This window comes from Leopardus geoffroyi, chromosome E1, assembly GCF_018350155.1.
Source record: "Leopardus geoffroyi isolate Oge1 chromosome E1, O.geoffroyi_Oge1_pat1.0, whole genome shotgun sequence".
Taxonomy (NCBI): Eukaryota; Metazoa; Chordata; class Mammalia; order Carnivora; family Felidae; genus Leopardus; species Leopardus geoffroyi.
The window spans coordinates 3,097,633-3,114,807 of NC_059330.1; the positions used below are offsets into that span (position 1 = coordinate 3,097,633).

Sequence of the window (17,175 nt, forward strand, 5' to 3'; positions counted from 1 at the left end):
GGTTGGAACCTGTAACACTTATCGGGGAGAAAGACATTTTGCTGCAGAAACACCACGCACAGCTGCCGAGACCAGAGTTAGCCACAGTGCACGGACGGAAGGCCCTGTAAGGACAGGGAGAGATGGAGAACCCTGCCCGTTGGTTCTGCCGACTAACCCAACCACGGGGAGGTGAATGAGCTCGCTCCCTGCCAGTGTGAGGTCACCTAGGGGTGGCTCTGTACGGGGCGCTGCTGGCACGGAAACGCACCTGGTCCGCACACCGTGAAGATCAGGGTCCTACAAGAAGATCATCTGTGCTGCCGGCGAGGGAAGACCCGCCCCGTCCCCTTTCAGTCGCTCTCCCCACAACTTACTGACCGTGTGCGGACCAGCACGGTCCCTGCTCTCAAAGAGCTCAGTCTGGAACTCTCTAAAGCGATCAAGAATCCAGAAGAGTTGGGGGGGAGGAATTTCAAGAGGGCCCTCGATGCTGGGGCCAAGTCCGAAAAATCAAGCACTAACCTTTCAGCCCGTTAGCTCAAAACTACCTCCCACTTCTGTCTCCCTCGCCCCATGTCCTGGACGCGGGCAGGACTCCCCGAGGCCAAGGGGGACTGCATCAGACAGTGTCTTCCTCTGGACTCTCCTGTGGAGGGCGCATTCCGGCTCGGGTACAGTCCGGCCCCCACCCCGGCACCCAGCGCTCCCCACACACTTCCTTTACCGGATGCGACCCAGAGCTGATGGTGCGGATCGTGACCTGGGTAAAGATGGGCATGCTCCTTGAACTGAGTTTTAAAAAACTTTCGACATGCATGCAGGTCTCAGCATTAACACGCTTCAAGAATCACTAAGGGAAACCGTGCGAGATGAATCTATCTTGGGATTTCACTACTTGACAGTTTCACTGTGTGATCACCAGGCTAGGGATACTCTTTCCGGGCAGGGCTTTTGGAGGGCCTCCAGCCGTGGCTAGGCTGTATTTGAAACCAGGGCCAAGGATTCAGACCACAAGGCTCAGCTATCTGGAGCTCAATTTTGGGTTCCAGGTGCAAATTCGACCAAACACCGCACTCCATCCTGGTCTCAGTTGCGCCGTCGGGCCTTGTGGATGGTTCCACGGTCTAGTTCCAACAGAAAAGCCAGGCAACTATACATGTACATAAATTCCAAACAGAAGGTATAATGATGAGACCAGCACGTGGGAGGAAGGTGTAATTATCTGTTCTCCGGAAGTTCGTGGCTTAGGAAGAGAAACAATCCCTTTCTGGAATCCCAGGTGCAGAGGTGGCTCAGAGACCGGGGAGACACTACTGGTTCCCAGCATTCCCTTGGAGGACTGTGTATCAAAACGGCACTACTGGAAAAGGTAGGGACGTACCTTTTACTGTGCAGGGCTGGAAGTGCTATGCGTAAAGTCAGAAGCAATGTGTATGCGGTAGCAATTGTATTGTTTATGCACTCAAACAGCTGCCTCGAAGTATAATAAAAATGAGCATGAAATGAAAGGTTCATGCAGGTCTATGAGCAAAACAGAAACAGAAACCCAGAAACCAGCCCCACGCCCACGTCTACCCTGCCCTCCCCGGCACACCCCCCCGCCAGCCCCCCCCCCTCCCCCCGAGTTCTTCCTGTGGGCTTAAAACCCTTCTGTTGAGAAGACCTACAGGCTTTATACATTCACCTGGTGGCTCATGAAGACCAGAAACACTGTCATAGAAAGAAGCTCTCTGAATATTCTGAATCTCTAAAGCAGAGAAACAGCAAAAACAGAACAGAAGAGCAGATACACAAATACTTCAGTTAGTGTGAGAGACATTTGACATCACAAGTCAACTTTGAAATCGGGCTACAACACGGCACCTGTGACATTACTGCCCAGAGAATTTGCACTTCTGGACAAAGTTCTCTACTAAGTAATCTTCCAAACGTCCCCACGCCCAAGGGTCAGCATCAGATCGTATCAGCATTACGGGATTATGTAAACGCGGGATGAAATTTAAGAGAAATAAGGCAGTACTGGAATTGTTCATAAAATTATCTTGCAATTAGCAAATCGGGACGAGACTGCGGAAGTTCGAGCACTCTGCTAAGTGTACACGTTAAGTGGCTTTTACGGTCAAAGATGCACACCGCTGCGTAATTTGACTTCCAATGCAGATTTTGGAAACATATTGGCTTCAAATACAAATTAGCAATAGTTACTAAGGAAAACAAACTTCAAGTTCTGTTGTAGCAAAACGTTAAAAGAACTTCAAATCATAAGGTGATACTTCTGGATCATACGCATTACTCACGGAAAATACCCCAGGAGGCACATTTACATGAAAATGCAATCGTTAGCTTTTTAAATTTCTGGATACAAGCCCCAAGGAGTGGCAAGAAGTCGCGTGCAGCTGGTACAGAAATCCCGAAACATCGTTTAGCAAAAAGGAGGGCGCTAGGAATCTCTAGGGCAGGGCTGCCGTCAGAAATCTTACACTGCTCCTGGTTTGGCCTTGAGTGAACTCCATAAAACCCTAAAAGCCTATTTTAACCAAAATATTCCATACCCTAGGGATTGTGCCTTCACAGGCAAGCTCGACTCATACATCCTGCTTTCATGGTCGGCTGCTCATTGTCTGCTTTTGCATTAACGTGGCTACGAAAAGAGGAAAAACAAGGACTTGTTTTTTCCAGGGCTGTTTTCTTTTCCTACAGAAAAGCTCCCCTCTCCCGAGATCCCTACACTCAGAGTGAGCACTGGTGAATTTTCTGCCCTAGAACCCCCGTCAAACGCTGTGCCTGGTGCTGACTTTTTGTACTAAACACACAAACCTCGGAACCGGACAAACACGGTTCCACCGTCCCGCCTGACTTCACCCGGAAGATTGGCTCCCCTTCACCAGCCACAGCGAGAGACTTCTGTGATCCCGTCGCTCAGATTAAAGTATATCGCCGTCCATCTAAGCCGATGGACAACAGGACTTATGCTAACAGTAGCATCATCAGGACACCAAACACGTGGGATTATTCCAGAGCAGATGCTAGCATGGCCAAATCAAGCTTGGGGCACACCTGACCTTCCCGGGGGTTCCGAGCCACAGACCAAGTGCAGATGGACAGGGTTCGGGCCGGGGCCAGAAGAGTCTGCAAGGCTGCTGGCGTTTCTGGAATTAAATACCCTAACTTCTCCATGGACAGAGAACACAGAGGCAGGTAAGGACCCTCCAGACACGGTCCTACCTGTCGGACACACCATCTGGGCTACGGAACACACATGGACGCCTGCAGTCCAGGCCCTGCCAGATCTTACCCTCCTCACACCACTGACCCACAACTGCCCGACGCTCCCCGACCTGGGGACGGCGAGGCGCAGAGCTAAAGGAGAAAGATGGATGGAGGAAGCCCAGGGAGGAAGCTGGAGCCAAGACAGAGGCTCACGCATCCTGTTACCGCATCTGCGTGTATCCTGACTCTCCCACGAGGTCACAAGCTCTGGGGGCAGGGACACGTCCCTCCTTGTCTCCACACGGCCCTCACGGACGACCATGGTAAGCATGTGGTGGGAGGGAGTCCTGTATGAATGGGCCAGGTGTTTCCCACGATACCATTTCTGGTTAAGAAACTAAATAATGGGGCGCCTGGATGGTTCAGTGTGTTGAGCATTCAACTCTTGGCTTTGGCTCAGGTCATGATCCTAGGGTTGTGGGATCGAGCTCTGCACTGGGCTCTGCACCGACAGTGGAGCCTGCTTGGGATATTCTCTCTCCACCCTTCCCCGCTCATTCTCAGTGTCTCAAAAAATAATAATAAAAAGAAAAAATTTAAAAAAATAAGAGAGTCAAGGGGGCGCCTGGGTGGCTCAGTTGGTTAAGCATCCAACTCAACTCAGGTCATGCTCTCACAGTTCGTGGGTTCGAGCCCCACGTTGGGCTCTGTGCTGATGGCTCAGAGCCTGGAGCTGCTTCAGATTCTGTGTCTCCCTCTCTCTCTCTCAAAAATAAATGGATGTTAAAATAAATTTTACAAGTGTTTACGATAAATAAGTAAATAAAGAGTCAAAAGTGGTTTACGACATCAGGACCAGTACGTTCGCCCAGGACCTAATTTCTTTTGTTATACGCTCATTATTCCCTAAACACTTTCTCTCCTCATTCCAAATGGAGAAAATCAGTTTTTGAGGCTTCAATGGTAGAAATGCTGGTTTCCTCTGTGCTCTTCTCACACTCCGCTCCCTGCCCCCAGGGTCCTTCGTCCCAACCCACGGACCACTGCCAATTTGCCTCTTCACCTCTGTGCTTTCACCCCCACGCTGTCACCCCTGGCTCACAAACCTAGAAGCCACTTCTCCAATGGAGTCAAGTCCTCCTGAGACTGGAGGTCAGGCTTCTCTGTGGCCCGGTTGCAGCCATGAGCCTCCCTTCATGTCAGCTTCTGTGACTCAACACGCTGTTCCCTTCCAAGGACGAGGACAACTCCTCCGTGACAATCTGCCTCAGCACATGCCAAAGGGACCCCTTCCCTGTACCGGACGTGGCCAGAGGCTCCTTCCCTACCATTCGCGTGGCATCCGTCACAGCTGTGGTCTGGGTGCATCTGTCTCTGTTTCCTGTGCTCAGAGCTCTTACGGGGGCGCCAGGAGGGCACAGTGGCTCCGCTCCCCCAGCCGCGGCGCCCGGGTCAGTCTCAGCCGAGGGGACGGGCGGCCCGACTCCTCTCGTCTCTCTGGGATGCGTCCCTCACACAACACCCCCTGCGAGTGCGGGCCTTCCCAGGCCTCGTGACAACCAGAGCTCGGAGGGGGCCCGTCCACTCCGGCTCTGGAGTCTCGTGTCCTGTGCTACCGTCTCCTCCCGACAGGCCCGGGGCCCCCTCATCTGTTCGGTGTGGCCTCGAATGCCCAGGCCGCTGCCCTAACCGGGAGCACTCAGCATCTGGTGCAAGACTCTCCCCCACAGGCACCAAGACCACCTAACCTCCCCCCAAGCCCCTCCTTTCGCCCGGTCTCGGGCGCACGATCTCTCCCGGGACCCACGTGCGCCGAGCAGCAGCCCACGCCGGTGGGGCCCTCACGCTCACTGCAGCTGCGGGACGCAATCACTCCGGACCGGAGCTCCTATCCTTCCCTCCTCACGTTCTCCTGTTCCTTCTGCCTCAATACCCCTCGCCCCTTCTTTTTTGCTTCTTGGGTTTCTTTCTATCTCCGAGGAGGGGGCTGGATGACAAGGTCTGGAGATACTCCAGAGAAGGTGGAGGTGAGCCAGGCTCCTGAGGAGGCTGGCCTCGGGCCAGATCCAGGGTGATGGGCCCGCGGGGCCTGGGGCCGAGCGAAGACGTGGGGTACAATCAGGATGAAGGCAGCAGCGAGAGCAAAGCTCTGGAAAGCACCGCCCGCCCCCGCGCACGGACACGCGGACGTTTCGTTTCCCTGGTACTCGTAGCACCTTCTAGTCTATGACGAGACACCCGAGGCTCATGTAAATACAAGATCTCAGAGGGCTGACGGAAATAAAAACAACTACTCTCTATGCAGGGCATTTGAACTGTTCACCAGCTACTGCGTGTGTGTTGGGGGGGGGGGGGGGGGCGCAGCTCACGGACCTGTATGCTACCCAGAGCGAGTGTACAGGGCCTTTCTGGTTTTGCGTCCCCAGTACCCCTGCGTAGGAACCACACTGGGCCCTGGGTGGCCTGAGGCACGTGTGCAGTTCTTTCCGGCCCTGTGCCTAGAATGTTCCACACTTCCCACAGCATCTGACCAGGAAGGCAGACGTTCTGTTTCCCGGGGTAAATTCCGATGTAGCGGCAGCCCTGCTCTAGGGAAAGCAAGTTTTAAAGTAAAATATACGTACACGGACCTAATGTAAAAGGACCGTATATGAGTCTTCACCGGAAAAGTTTCGGGACAAACTGAACTCCAGGCGGAAGCGCGTTCTTACCGTCCTTCCAAAGCTCTGCCACGAATCTGTCCGACGACTGATGCAGGAGGGTGGCCACGTTGTCGTTCAGCGGGTCCATGTTCTTCATCAGCCACTCGTCTGCCTTGTAGTCCACCTGGCCGTGGCGGGCCACACGAGGGGGGAAACGCAGACACACACACAAAACAAGAAACGCTTTCAGCCTTAACCCAGAACGTTCTCGGGGACAATCTGAAAGGTGGGTTGTCTCGAGGGCCACGCAGGGGTGACGCACACGGTGTTTAGGGTCTGCGAACGTCTACCCGCACGTTTGTCACCAGCGCCATCAGATGCAGCGAAATCCAAGCTACCGTTAACCGTTACACAGCCCGTACCTTCCCCGCGTAATGGATGATGCAGAAGTCTGCTTTGTCTTTCAGTTGCCGGGGTTTCTGAAACTTGGAGTGGGAGCCTTGCTCTTGAACTAGTTTTTCGACAAAGGTCTTATCCGTGGCCTTCGGGAACCAGCACTCTTCGTCCAGAAGGGCCAGCACGCCGGGGGGGTTGGCCTGATAATGAGAACGGACAAGTTCACCGTCACTCACTTTCAACACCAGGATGCCCCTCTGCACTTGGCAGGTTAGTTTCCAGGATGAGGAAGACTTTTCTGAAGCTATGGAAACCAAACTGCTAAGGACAGGAGGTAGTGGAGGGATTCTCTCCGTCTCAAAAAAAAAAAAAAAAAAAAAACTGAAGAAAAACAGAACGAAAGTGAACCTCAACTGGATGGAATGCTTCCAACATCTCACATCCTAACTGATTTAAGTTCCTCTTCAAGGGACGGTTAAATACACAGCGCCTGGTCAAACGGCAAGACTAGTAAGCATTAAGCGGAAAACATCAAAGGGGGAGAAATAATTGATCAATTACTTTATGTATTTGACCAACGCAAGAGTCGCTACTTTATTTCACTCAACTGGTTCACTGAAGAAAGGCCCAGAAACAAAGGCAGATAGTGGACTGTGAGAGGCCTGGGGTCTCTGGGACGATGACAGCATTGGAGTCAGGCAGTGGAGATGATGTACGATGCTGTGAGCATCGAAACCCACTGAGCCGTATTCCACAAAACGGTGGATTTCAGGGCACAGGAGAAGGTCTCAATCAAGAAAAAGTGCCCAGAGTCGGTGCACGCACTTCCCTTCTGGAGGAAGGCGGAGGGCCCAGGAAAGGGACATGAAACACTCCAAATGTGCTGGCCTAGGTCGCCGCTGCTGGGTCATCCCGCACTGCCACACCACACCGCAAGTACACGTCAGTGACATGAGACTGAATGCGGCAAGTCTAGGGCGAGCCTACGTGATCAGCCTTGGGAATCCATATCCAGGAGCAGCTTTCCTATGTTTATCGGGAAAGCTGGCTCTGTACAAATACTGCTTAACAAGTGACAGAGATGAAAGCATACAGGAAACATGTAACCACATGGTCAGAGGAAGGTGGCCGGACAAAGTGCCAGCAGGTAGAAGCTGGGAGCCCCCGACCCCAGGGCTCACTAGTTTGCGGCTCTCGGAGGGTTTGGAGCAGCTAAAGGAACACTGGAATCAAAGGCAAGCAGGATCAGGTAATCTTCCAGAAGCAAAGGTTCAGAGTCGTAGGTGACTGAACGTACCCCACTCACCGGACGACTCTGAGGTTCCGCATTAATACTAATGAGGACACATCCATCTTTGTACTCTAGTTCTTACGTTTTAATCCCTTTCAGTGAAAACACTGTTAAATTCTGAAACAGGATCCCCAATGTAATTTAACCTTTTCTAAATGGCTCAGTGACAGCACGACTATGAATATCCACGATTATGGCTCCTTTTTACTTCTGCTACTTCATCCCTCAACGTCAAGTTCTGTGTTATCACTGCTCCTTTAGGTCGGGGGTTTCTAAAGAGCTGGAAGTCTGGGAGACAGCTTTCGGACTGCCAGGGAAAACACAGAACACACAGCCGAGTCACGGACATCTGTTGGAGATCGTAAGCGCACGAGTTACGTGTGGTCTTGTGTATTTCTGCGGAACGCTAAACCAGAAGAAAAGGACCTCTGATACGTGCTAGGACTGCTGTTAAAAGTACATCTACCCCCAAACCCCTGGAAGAGTCAAATCAGGAAAAACCCTGCCCAAATAAGAACATCCTTGTGCTCACAAGGATGAGCTTTAGTTATGGGAACAAGGGGTCTAAATGCCGTGACTTGCTCCCGGATGACCTGGGCAGCCCTGTGTGGCCCGGGCAGGGGGTGAGGGCACGGTGGAGGGGGGATCTGCAAGCGGCAGGCTCACACACGAGAGGGCGGAGGAAGGGCCTTCCCTGGCTGCTTACTTACTTTTCAAACAGGTATTTCATCAAAGCATCTCTTTTCTACAACGTTTATGTTAGAAAATTATCTTAAAGCTAATTAGGCTGAGGGCACCCAGCCAGCTCAGCCGGTGGAGCACGCGACTCTTGATGTCAGGGTCGCAAATTCGAGCTCCACACTGGGTGTGGAGCCTACTTAAGAAAAGACCCCTTAGGTGGGCTAGGTGCCCTCGGGGACGACGCTGTGGGAACGACCGCCGCGCTGCCGGAGCGCGCCCTTACGGGTCTCTCGATGAGGTCGATGCAGGGCTGCAGGTCAAGGCCAAAGTCGATGAAGCTCCACTCGATGCCCTCGCGCTGGTACTCCTCCTGCTCCAGCACGAACATCGTGTGGTTAAAGAGCTGCTGCAGCTTCTCGTTGGTGTAGTTGATGCACAGCTGCTCGAAGGAGTTCAGCTGCATGGGGCGGGATGTGGGACGTGGGGAGGGAGGGGGAGAGAGAGAATGGGAATCATCAATCAGCCGCTACGGACACCCGCCACGGGAAGTTCTCAGGGACTAGCTGCAGCATGGGTTCTGTGTGAGGAGGGGGCCTCGGCCTCTCACCGCACCAGCCGTGGGGGACCTTCCCGGAATGCGCAGAGCAGGGAAACACTAAACTCTGTGCGCTAAGCGCGTCATCTACGTGTGAAACAACTCCGTGCCCACTGCTGAATGGTTAGCAAACAGAAGCGAAGGGATAAGCGAGACAGGGAGAAAGAGAAAAGGCAGAAAATCAAAGAGGCGTGGGAAGGTCAGAGGCCACGGGGCCGAGTGTCTAGAAGCGTTGTGGACGGGCTCCTGTTCCCGCTCTTCTCTTCAGCCACAGGCTCTGGAGCAACTTAGGTCCTCCTGGCTTTGGGGGGTGGTGGACGAGACCCTGGCCAGGCCTGATGAGGGTGCTCGGGGAGCGGGAGGCTCCAGCCGCCTGTCAGCGCGTTCCCTCCTCTTAAACAAGTGTCTGCCCTCTGCCAGTGTCAACACAGTGGTGACGGAGGGGGACCACGCTCCGCGTGGCGAGCACGGAGCGCACAGAACCGTCGAATCAACAGCCGCACACCCAACGGGGACGCCACCCCGTGTGTTCGTTAGACGTCAGGACGGGAACTGGATCGTCTTCTCACACGTTCCAGACACCGCTGTTTCCTTCTTCGGGAACTCGCCAGTTTGTCTATGATGCTGCCGATGGGAAGGACGGATGGATGGGTGGATAGGAAGAATTTTTAAGCACAATCACCTTAGGTGCTAGAAGTTCTCAACCTTTTTCCCCTGAGCCTCCATGCTGTTCGCGAGAAGCACGTGTCCATAAATAACTGCTCTCATTATGAAAAGTGGTCTTCAATTAGGGAACGTGTACTCCGTCTCCAAGGAGATTTATAGTCTGAAAAAGCTGTTTCAATCCTCTCCCCGTGGGGGTGTTCTACTGCTTGAGAATGCGGTCACACTTGGAGGGCAGGGACGCGGTGTTCGCCCTGCTCAGCACCGTTATTTCCCGGGAATATTTGCAGACTGCCCGGTTGTGCGTATTCACGTTTAGGTAAATGGATTTTGTTCTGCCGTGGGATGAGGAGACCCTACTGCTCTATGCAGCTTGGGCAACTATGTGGGATGGCATTTTTTTTTAAAAAATTGAGTTCCTAACTTGTCTTCCACATTTAAACTACAACTACGTTTTCATATAATAAGTACTTAAAATGGTAATGCGTGGTGTACAATTAAAAGTGGACAAACAAGGGTGCCTGGGGGGCTCAGCTGGGTAAGCCTCTGACTCTTCATTTCAGCTCAGGTCATGATTTCACAGTTCGTGGGTTCAAGCCCCGTGTTGGGCTCCGCACTGATGGTGTGAAGCCTGCTTGGGATTCCCTCTCTCTGCCCCTCCCCTGCTCTCTCTCTCTCTCTCTCTCAAGGTAAATAAATAAAAAAAATGGGCAAAGAGCCACATGAGAAGTCTCACTCACGTCACCTACTTGTTCTATGGTTAGCCACTGTCCCCTGCTTCTCGTGATCCTTCCAGAGATGTTCTGTGCACTCACATGTGTGCGTTACCTTGATTTTTTCTTTTAACTTGATCTGTCCTGGAGTCTTTCCACAGGAGGATGTAAAGCCAGCTCCTTCTTCATACTGGGTGTACAGGACCCAATATATCCAGTGTATGGATATACTGTAATTCCCTGAACCAATTTCCTGATGGTGAACATTTAGGTTTTTTCCATTCTTTCCCCAGGACAAATAACACTTGCAACCACCATCCTGCATTTTTACCTTCTCCATTTTTCTATGGTCCATATATTCATAGGTCAAGACCATACTTCTTGAAGTACAGTTTAACTTTACATAATGTTTCACTTCTTTTAATATCCTTTTCATTCCTTTTTCAGTATTTTACGGTCTGTTCTTTATTTTCCATTCATTCAACTTTCAAATTAGTTTTAGAAGAAGGTTGCCTAGTCTCCCCCCACCCTTAAAATTCCCGTCGGCTTGGCACAAAAACAGACACATAGACCAATGGAATAGAATAGAAACCCCAGAACTAGACCCACAAACGTATGGCCAACTCATCTTTGACAAAGCAGGAAAGAACATCCAATGGAAAAAAGACAGCCTCTTTAACAAATGGTGCTGGGAGAACTGGACAGCAACATGCAGAAGGTTGAAACTAGACCACTTTCTCACACCATTCACAAAAATAAACTCAAAATGGATAAAGGACCTGAATGTGAGACAGGAAACCATCAAAACCTTAGAGGAGAAAGCAGGAAAAGACCTCTCTGACCTCAGCCGTAGCAATCTCTTACTCGACACATCCCCAAAGGCAAGGGAATTAAAAGCAAAAGTGAATTACTGGGACCTTATGAAGATAAAAAGCTTCTGCACAGCAAAGGAAACAACCAACAAAACTAAAAGGCAACCAACGGAATGGGAAAAGGTATTTGCAAATGACATATCGGACAAAGGGCTAGTATCCAAAATCTATAAAGAGCTCACCAAACTCCACACCCGAAAAACAAATAACCCAGTGAAGAAATGGGCAGAAAACATGAATAGACACTTCTCTAAAGAAGACATCCGGATGGCCAACAGGCACATGAAAAGATGTTCAGCGTCGCTCCTTATCAGGGAAATACAAATCAAAACCACACTCAGGTATCACCTCACGCCAGTCAGAGTGGCCAAAATGAACAAATCAGGAGACTATAGATGCTGGAGAGGATGTGGAGAAACGGGGAACCCTCTTGCACTGTTGGTGGGAATGCAAATTGGTGCAGCCGCTCTGGAAAGCAGTGTGGAGGTTCCTCAGAAAATTAAAAATAGACCTACCCTATGACCCAGCAATAGCACTGCTAGGAATTTATCCAAGGGATACAGGAGTACTGATGCATAGGGGCACTTGTACCCCAATGTTCATAGCAGCACTCTCAACGATAGCCAAATTATGGAAAGAGCCTAAATGTCCATCAACTGATGAATGGATAAAGAAATTGTGGTTTATATACACAATGGAATACTACGTGGCGATGAGAAAAAATGAAATATGGCCTTTTGTAGCAACGTGGATGGAACTGGAGAGTGTGATGCTAAGTGAAATAAGCCATACAGAGAAAGACAGATACCATATGGTTTCACTCTTATGTGGATCCTGAGAGACTTGGCGGGAACTCATGGGGGAGGGGGAGGAAAAAAGAAAAAAAAAAAAAAAAAAGAGGTTAGAGTGGGAGAGAGCCAAAGCATAAGAGACTGTTAAAAACTGAGAACAAACTGAGGGTTGATGGGGGGTGGGAGGGAGGAGAGGGTGGGTGATGGGTATTGAGGAGGGCACCTTTTGGGATGATCACTGGGTGTTGTATGGAAACCAATTTGACAATAAATTTCATATATTAAAAAAAAAAAAAAAATTCCCGTCGGCAGGCGCCTGGGTGGCGCAGTCGGTTGAGCGTCCGACTTCAGCCAGGTCACGATCTCGCGGTCCGGGAGTTTGAGCCCCGCGTCAGGCTCTGGGCTGATGGCTCAGAGCCTGGAGCCTGCTTCTGATTCTGTGTCTCCCTCTCTCTCTGCCCCTCCCCTGTTCATGCTCTGTCTCTCTCTGTCTCAAAAATAAATAAACATTAAAAAAAAATTAAAAAGGGGCGCCTGGGTGGCGCAGTCGGTTAAGCGTCCGACTTCAGCCAGGTCACGATCTCGCGGTCCGGGAGTTCGAGCCCCGCGTCAGGCTCTGGGCTGATGGCTCAGAGCCTGGAGCCTGCTTCTGATTCTGTGTCTCCCCTGCCCCTCCCCCATTCATACTCTGTCTCCGTCTCAAAAATAAACATTAAAAAAAAAATTTTTTTTTTTAAAATAGTATTTCCGTCGGTAGGTTTTGAATGGACATGTTTGCTTGAGAAGTAACTTGGGGAAGATCTGCTGCTTTATGAGGTGGAAATTCCCTGAGAACATGGTACGATTTCTAGGTGGTTCTGTTTCTCACAGTAGCACTGGGAGGTTGCCTTCGGTAAACTATGCTGTTTCTCCTTAAATTTATTCTTCAGTCTCTCATCCGTTTTTGTTGCGGCTGGAATCAGGGATCTCTTCTTTCATTGTACCTTCTGATTACGTAGAAGAAGGTGACAAATTTTTTTTTTTTTTTTAATGCAACACATGCCCAGCCACCTTTCATGATTTCTCAAGTTTTCCACAGATCAGTACATATTCAAGCAATCTCCTACAGCGACAGCGGCAGCTCAGTGGCTAAGACTGCGCCCCCCAGTGACATATCTCAGATCTGCTCAGGCCAGACTGATCGTCTGAGTTGTTCATTTTAAAGCTAACGCAATTCCATACCCCGTGGTGGCCAGGATATCACACTGGTCCCACGGAGTATTTAATTTAGTATCTGTGCCTCACCGTGGAGTCAGTCCATCAAAGGAGACATAAAGATGTAAATTTTAGGAGACGGAAACTGTATCAATGTTTTGGCACAACCACAGCAGACTTGTGACCACAAACCAGTGACGGGATGGATGCAGAGGGCGTGGAGAAAGCCAGTCGCAGCAACAGCAAAATACATCAAAATCTATCACCAGACCCCGTGATGCATCTTCGGGACACAGAGCACCATCTCTGTCTGTGTCTGCTACCCCTCGCTCTCCGGTCAGCTAGGTGTAGCCAAGCTGGCTTTCTAGCACTTTCTAACACTTGACAAATTCTCTCCCATACAAGACCACTGACTTACTCCCATCACGTAGGAAAACTCGCAGAGGCCGGGGGCTTCTCCTCCTCAGGTATGCTTACCTGTAGCTCCCGAGACACCTTCTGTGACTGGGCCCCCCACTTCCTCCTCACGGCACCCTAACTTGGCCGCACCTGCTCATCTGCCATTATGGCCCCGGTGCCTGCAGCGCACCCGGTACAGAGTGAGCCTTCGTGTTTATTAAAAGAATAAACAGAAGAGCAGGAGAGAGAAAGACCTACCTCAAATATTTCGAATCCAGCAATATCCAGGATTCCGATGAAAGACGCGCCCTGACGCTTGGTCCTGTCCAGAGCTTTGTTGATGCGGTGGACGAGCCAGCGAAAGAGCCGCTCATAGGTAGCTTTCGCCAGTGCTTCTACTGCAAAATCTGCCTGTAATTAGACAACAACCTTTTATTCTGGAAACCGCCTACAAAGCATTACTAGCGGTTATCTGGAGTTTAACGCTCTATACTGCTCCCAGAACTCAAATAGCTTTTGCTACTTAACGTTGTCTCCATTTGACATAGCGACAGTTAAAGGTACAGGTAAACATAAACTGGAGATGATCTACTGAGGAGAAGGGAAAAGATGCCTAGGAAAAATAGACTCTTTCCTGGGCCCTTGGGGCTCTGTGCAGCCTGTCTGCCCAGTCCCTGCCATGAAACGGGTGGATCCGACGCCCACATTCTTGGTGCTGGGCCACCCACACAGAGACCTGGCTGAGCGGGCTTCCGAAGTTATACAGCTTTGTCCTGCTGGATGATCTACCTACCTGGGGAAAGCCTGAGGTGATATTTCAAATTTACTTTAGAAAAAAAAATCACTTCAAAATTGTTTCTGGAGAAAACCATACAAGAGAAAAAACAACACACAGTACCAAGAAACACCTGTTACAGAGTTTCTGTTAAGGTCTGTTACCTGCCAATAGGAAGGTCTTCTGATGATAGCTGGTCATTCAAACAAACGTGCAATAACAACGTGAAACTCACTTGTTCTTTGGTCTGGGCTTTCTGCACATAGTCTCGGCCGACCTTGATCCGAGGGGTGAGGATAGCCCGAGTGAACTCCATCACATTCATCCCCAGAAGATGGCATAGTTTCTGTGCAACTAGAGCGTAAAACGTTTCCTCAGTACTAGGCTTCTACCTACGAGCTAGTCACAACACGTTCGATAAGAAACCTCCAGAAATAAACTGAATAAGTCTTAAAAAAGGACAGGTTTCAGGTCTTCATCCTTTCGAATGAATACCACTCATCCTTAGGTAAGAAGGAACAGGCAGCAGTTACTTATTCTGGGTAATTCAGCATAAGTTACGGAGTCTTAGAACCCATGGATGATGCACAGAATGAGAAAAATAGCATTTATGCTCATTTAAATCATGTTACCAGGATAACTGGTCGTGCATAACGATCCCAATAATATTTAGTAGGCAAGAAACCTAAAGGTTTTTAAAAATTTGCATGGCCAACAGCGAGCACTCAATAAACAGCTCATTCCGTTACTACTGTTCTCGGCAGCCGGGCACGTACCTCCTCACGCGCTCACTGGGGACACTGCCAAGTTCTAACAAGTGTGAAAATTATTCTCATTTTTTTTAGGTTTATTTATTTTGAGAGAGTGCAAGTGGGGGAAGGGCAGAGAGAGAGAGGGAGAGAGAGAATCCCAAGCAAGCTCCACAGTGTCGGCACAGAGCCTGATGTGGGGCTCGAGCTCACGAACCTCGAGGTCATGACCTGAGCTGAAGTCAGATGGTTAACTGACTGAGCCACACAGGCACCCCTCTGATTTTTAAATTAGTGTTAAAATAAGAAAATTCTATAAGGATAAGCACATTTTGAGTTACACCGGGAATAGAACTTACCCAAGTTCTTACTGGCAAAGACCTGACCCCGCCCCTCCCCACCAATCCACACGTGTTGTCAGCAACTGGACAGTAGTCCTGTGTGGGCAGGACAGGCCGTGCCGCAGAGGGCATTTCTTCCTTCGGTCTGTGGCTCTTGCCACTGGCTCGTACCAACTGCTTTGCTTCGACCTCTAGGTCCTGGCCCCTTTTAGTTAACGTGTGTACGAATGCATGCGTGTACGTACTGGATGGGAAGTTGAAAAACACAAAGAAGCACAAAAAGCCAACGGCCCACACCCCTTTGCTAAAATGATAAATGACATTTTAGAGCCTAAAAAAATATACCTGATGGTGGGGTTAGATCTTGGTTTACTTCATTTGATTGGATATTTCAAAGTAGTTCCTGGGTTCCCCACTCCCCATTAAAATGCTGACAAACACATCTTTTTGCATGATGTGTGTTTTGTCTGTCTTACTCCCTTTTCTGAGACTCTATCTACTTCAAAGGGCCAGGCTCAATCAAAAAGTTCCAGAAGTGAAATGAAACACAGCCTAGGAAAGAGAAAATTTACTGGTCATCTGGCGCGTGAGAAGTACAACTTTAGCTTTATGTTATTGTGAAGAAATGCGGCCGGATGTTTAAACAGACACAACGGAGAACTTCTTCACGTTATGGAGAGCTGGCAACTTATGCTTGGGAACATGACGACAAACAGCAAGACACAACTGTGGCCGTGGCACAACAACAAACCACGTAAACAAATAAAATCATATTGGTCAGCTTACCTGTATTTTCTGGCATGGATGCTTGGTCAGTATTTCGCTCCTTTTTGAAAGAAATGTTTCCAAACTGTAGCACTGAAGATACCACTTTAAGCATTGCTTTACATGGATACAGAGAAAAATAAAATTATTACATCAAATTGCAGCAGAGACATATTCTAGTTTATTTCGTGCTAAAAATTAGCTGTAAAAAGCTTTTCAGTAACACAGGTCTCAGGAATTTGTACAATTACGGGTGATTCTCATGATTTTGTCATTTCCTAGTTTACGCTCTTCCCCCGCCCCGCTGGCTGGGCTAAAGTCTTATTTAAGCGAGTAGCAGAATTGGGGGAAAACCCACGTACAGAGAATTTCCTCGTGAGAGAAGCCCATTATGTGCATTGCTTCCATGGTCTCCTGAAAGTTATCTTTGTCTTGCTGTCCCGGAATGGGAATGTAGCCATTGGAGAGAAATCTGTAGTTATTAAATCCTTCAAGGAGCAGATCAGCTAGGAGAAAACAGAACGGATACAGTTTAATAAATAACCATCAACAGACGAAGCACCCCCACCTTCACGCTGGGCTGGGCCGATCACGGGAGACGTGGCCCACCCCCTCCATGCCACCACACTTCTTCCTGTCACACTTTTTCTTCATAGGTTCATTTCAAAACATGCAGTTTTCCATCCTATCGAGGAGGGAAAACGAGGGTGGAAACTGCAAACATTCCAACTGCAGTTTCTGGGACAGTGGCTTATAGGATATTTGAAATCAGTAGCCCGGGGCACTTGGGTGGCTCAGTTGGTTGAGCGCCCAACTTCAGATCAGGTCATGATGTCGCGATTTGTGAGTTCGAGCCCCACCTGAGGCTCTGTGTTGTCAGCGTGGAGCCTGCTTTGGATCCTTTGTCTCCCTCTCTCTGCCCCTCCTTCTCTCTCAAAAATAAACAAACATTTAAAAAAAAAAAAAAGAAAAGAAAAGAAATCGGTAGCCGGGAAACGCACATTTTCCAGATAACTAGGCCTTACTGTTTTCACATTTAAATAGTTTAGCCATCTTTTGAGGGAAGGTTTTCAAGCCCTATGGTCTGTAATTTTATCTTAGCAAAGTAGTTTACAG

At 49.6% G+C, this 17,175-nt stretch overlaps 1 protein-coding gene across 7 annotated transcripts in view; it reads right to left on the minus strand.

The window, feature by feature from the left end:
• The window catches only part of MYH10 (myosin heavy chain 10), a 135,084-nt gene that overhangs the window by 48,234 nt on the left and 69,675 nt on the right, over positions 1–17,175 (minus strand). For 4 of the 7 annotated variants that reach the window (XM_045490370.1, XM_045490369.1, XM_045490367.1 and 1 more), the window contains 8 exons: positions 16,422–16,565; positions 16,081–16,176; positions 14,440–14,558; positions 13,688–13,840; positions 8,486–8,659; positions 6,257–6,430; positions 5,904–6,018; positions 1,667–1,729 (listed from right to left, as the gene is read on the minus strand). In XM_045490370.1, coding sequence (XP_045346326.1) covers positions 1,667–1,729; positions 5,904–6,018; positions 6,257–6,430; positions 8,486–8,659; positions 13,688–13,840; positions 14,440–14,558; positions 16,081–16,176; positions 16,422–16,565 — 1,038 coding nt within the window. The remainder of the gene's footprint in view (positions 1–1,666; positions 1,730–5,903; positions 6,019–6,256; positions 6,431–8,485; positions 8,660–13,687; positions 13,841–14,439; positions 14,559–16,080; positions 16,177–16,421; positions 16,566–17,175) is intronic. The other 3 variants (XM_045490374.1, XM_045490372.1, XM_045490371.1) reach the window with 1 other exon arrangement.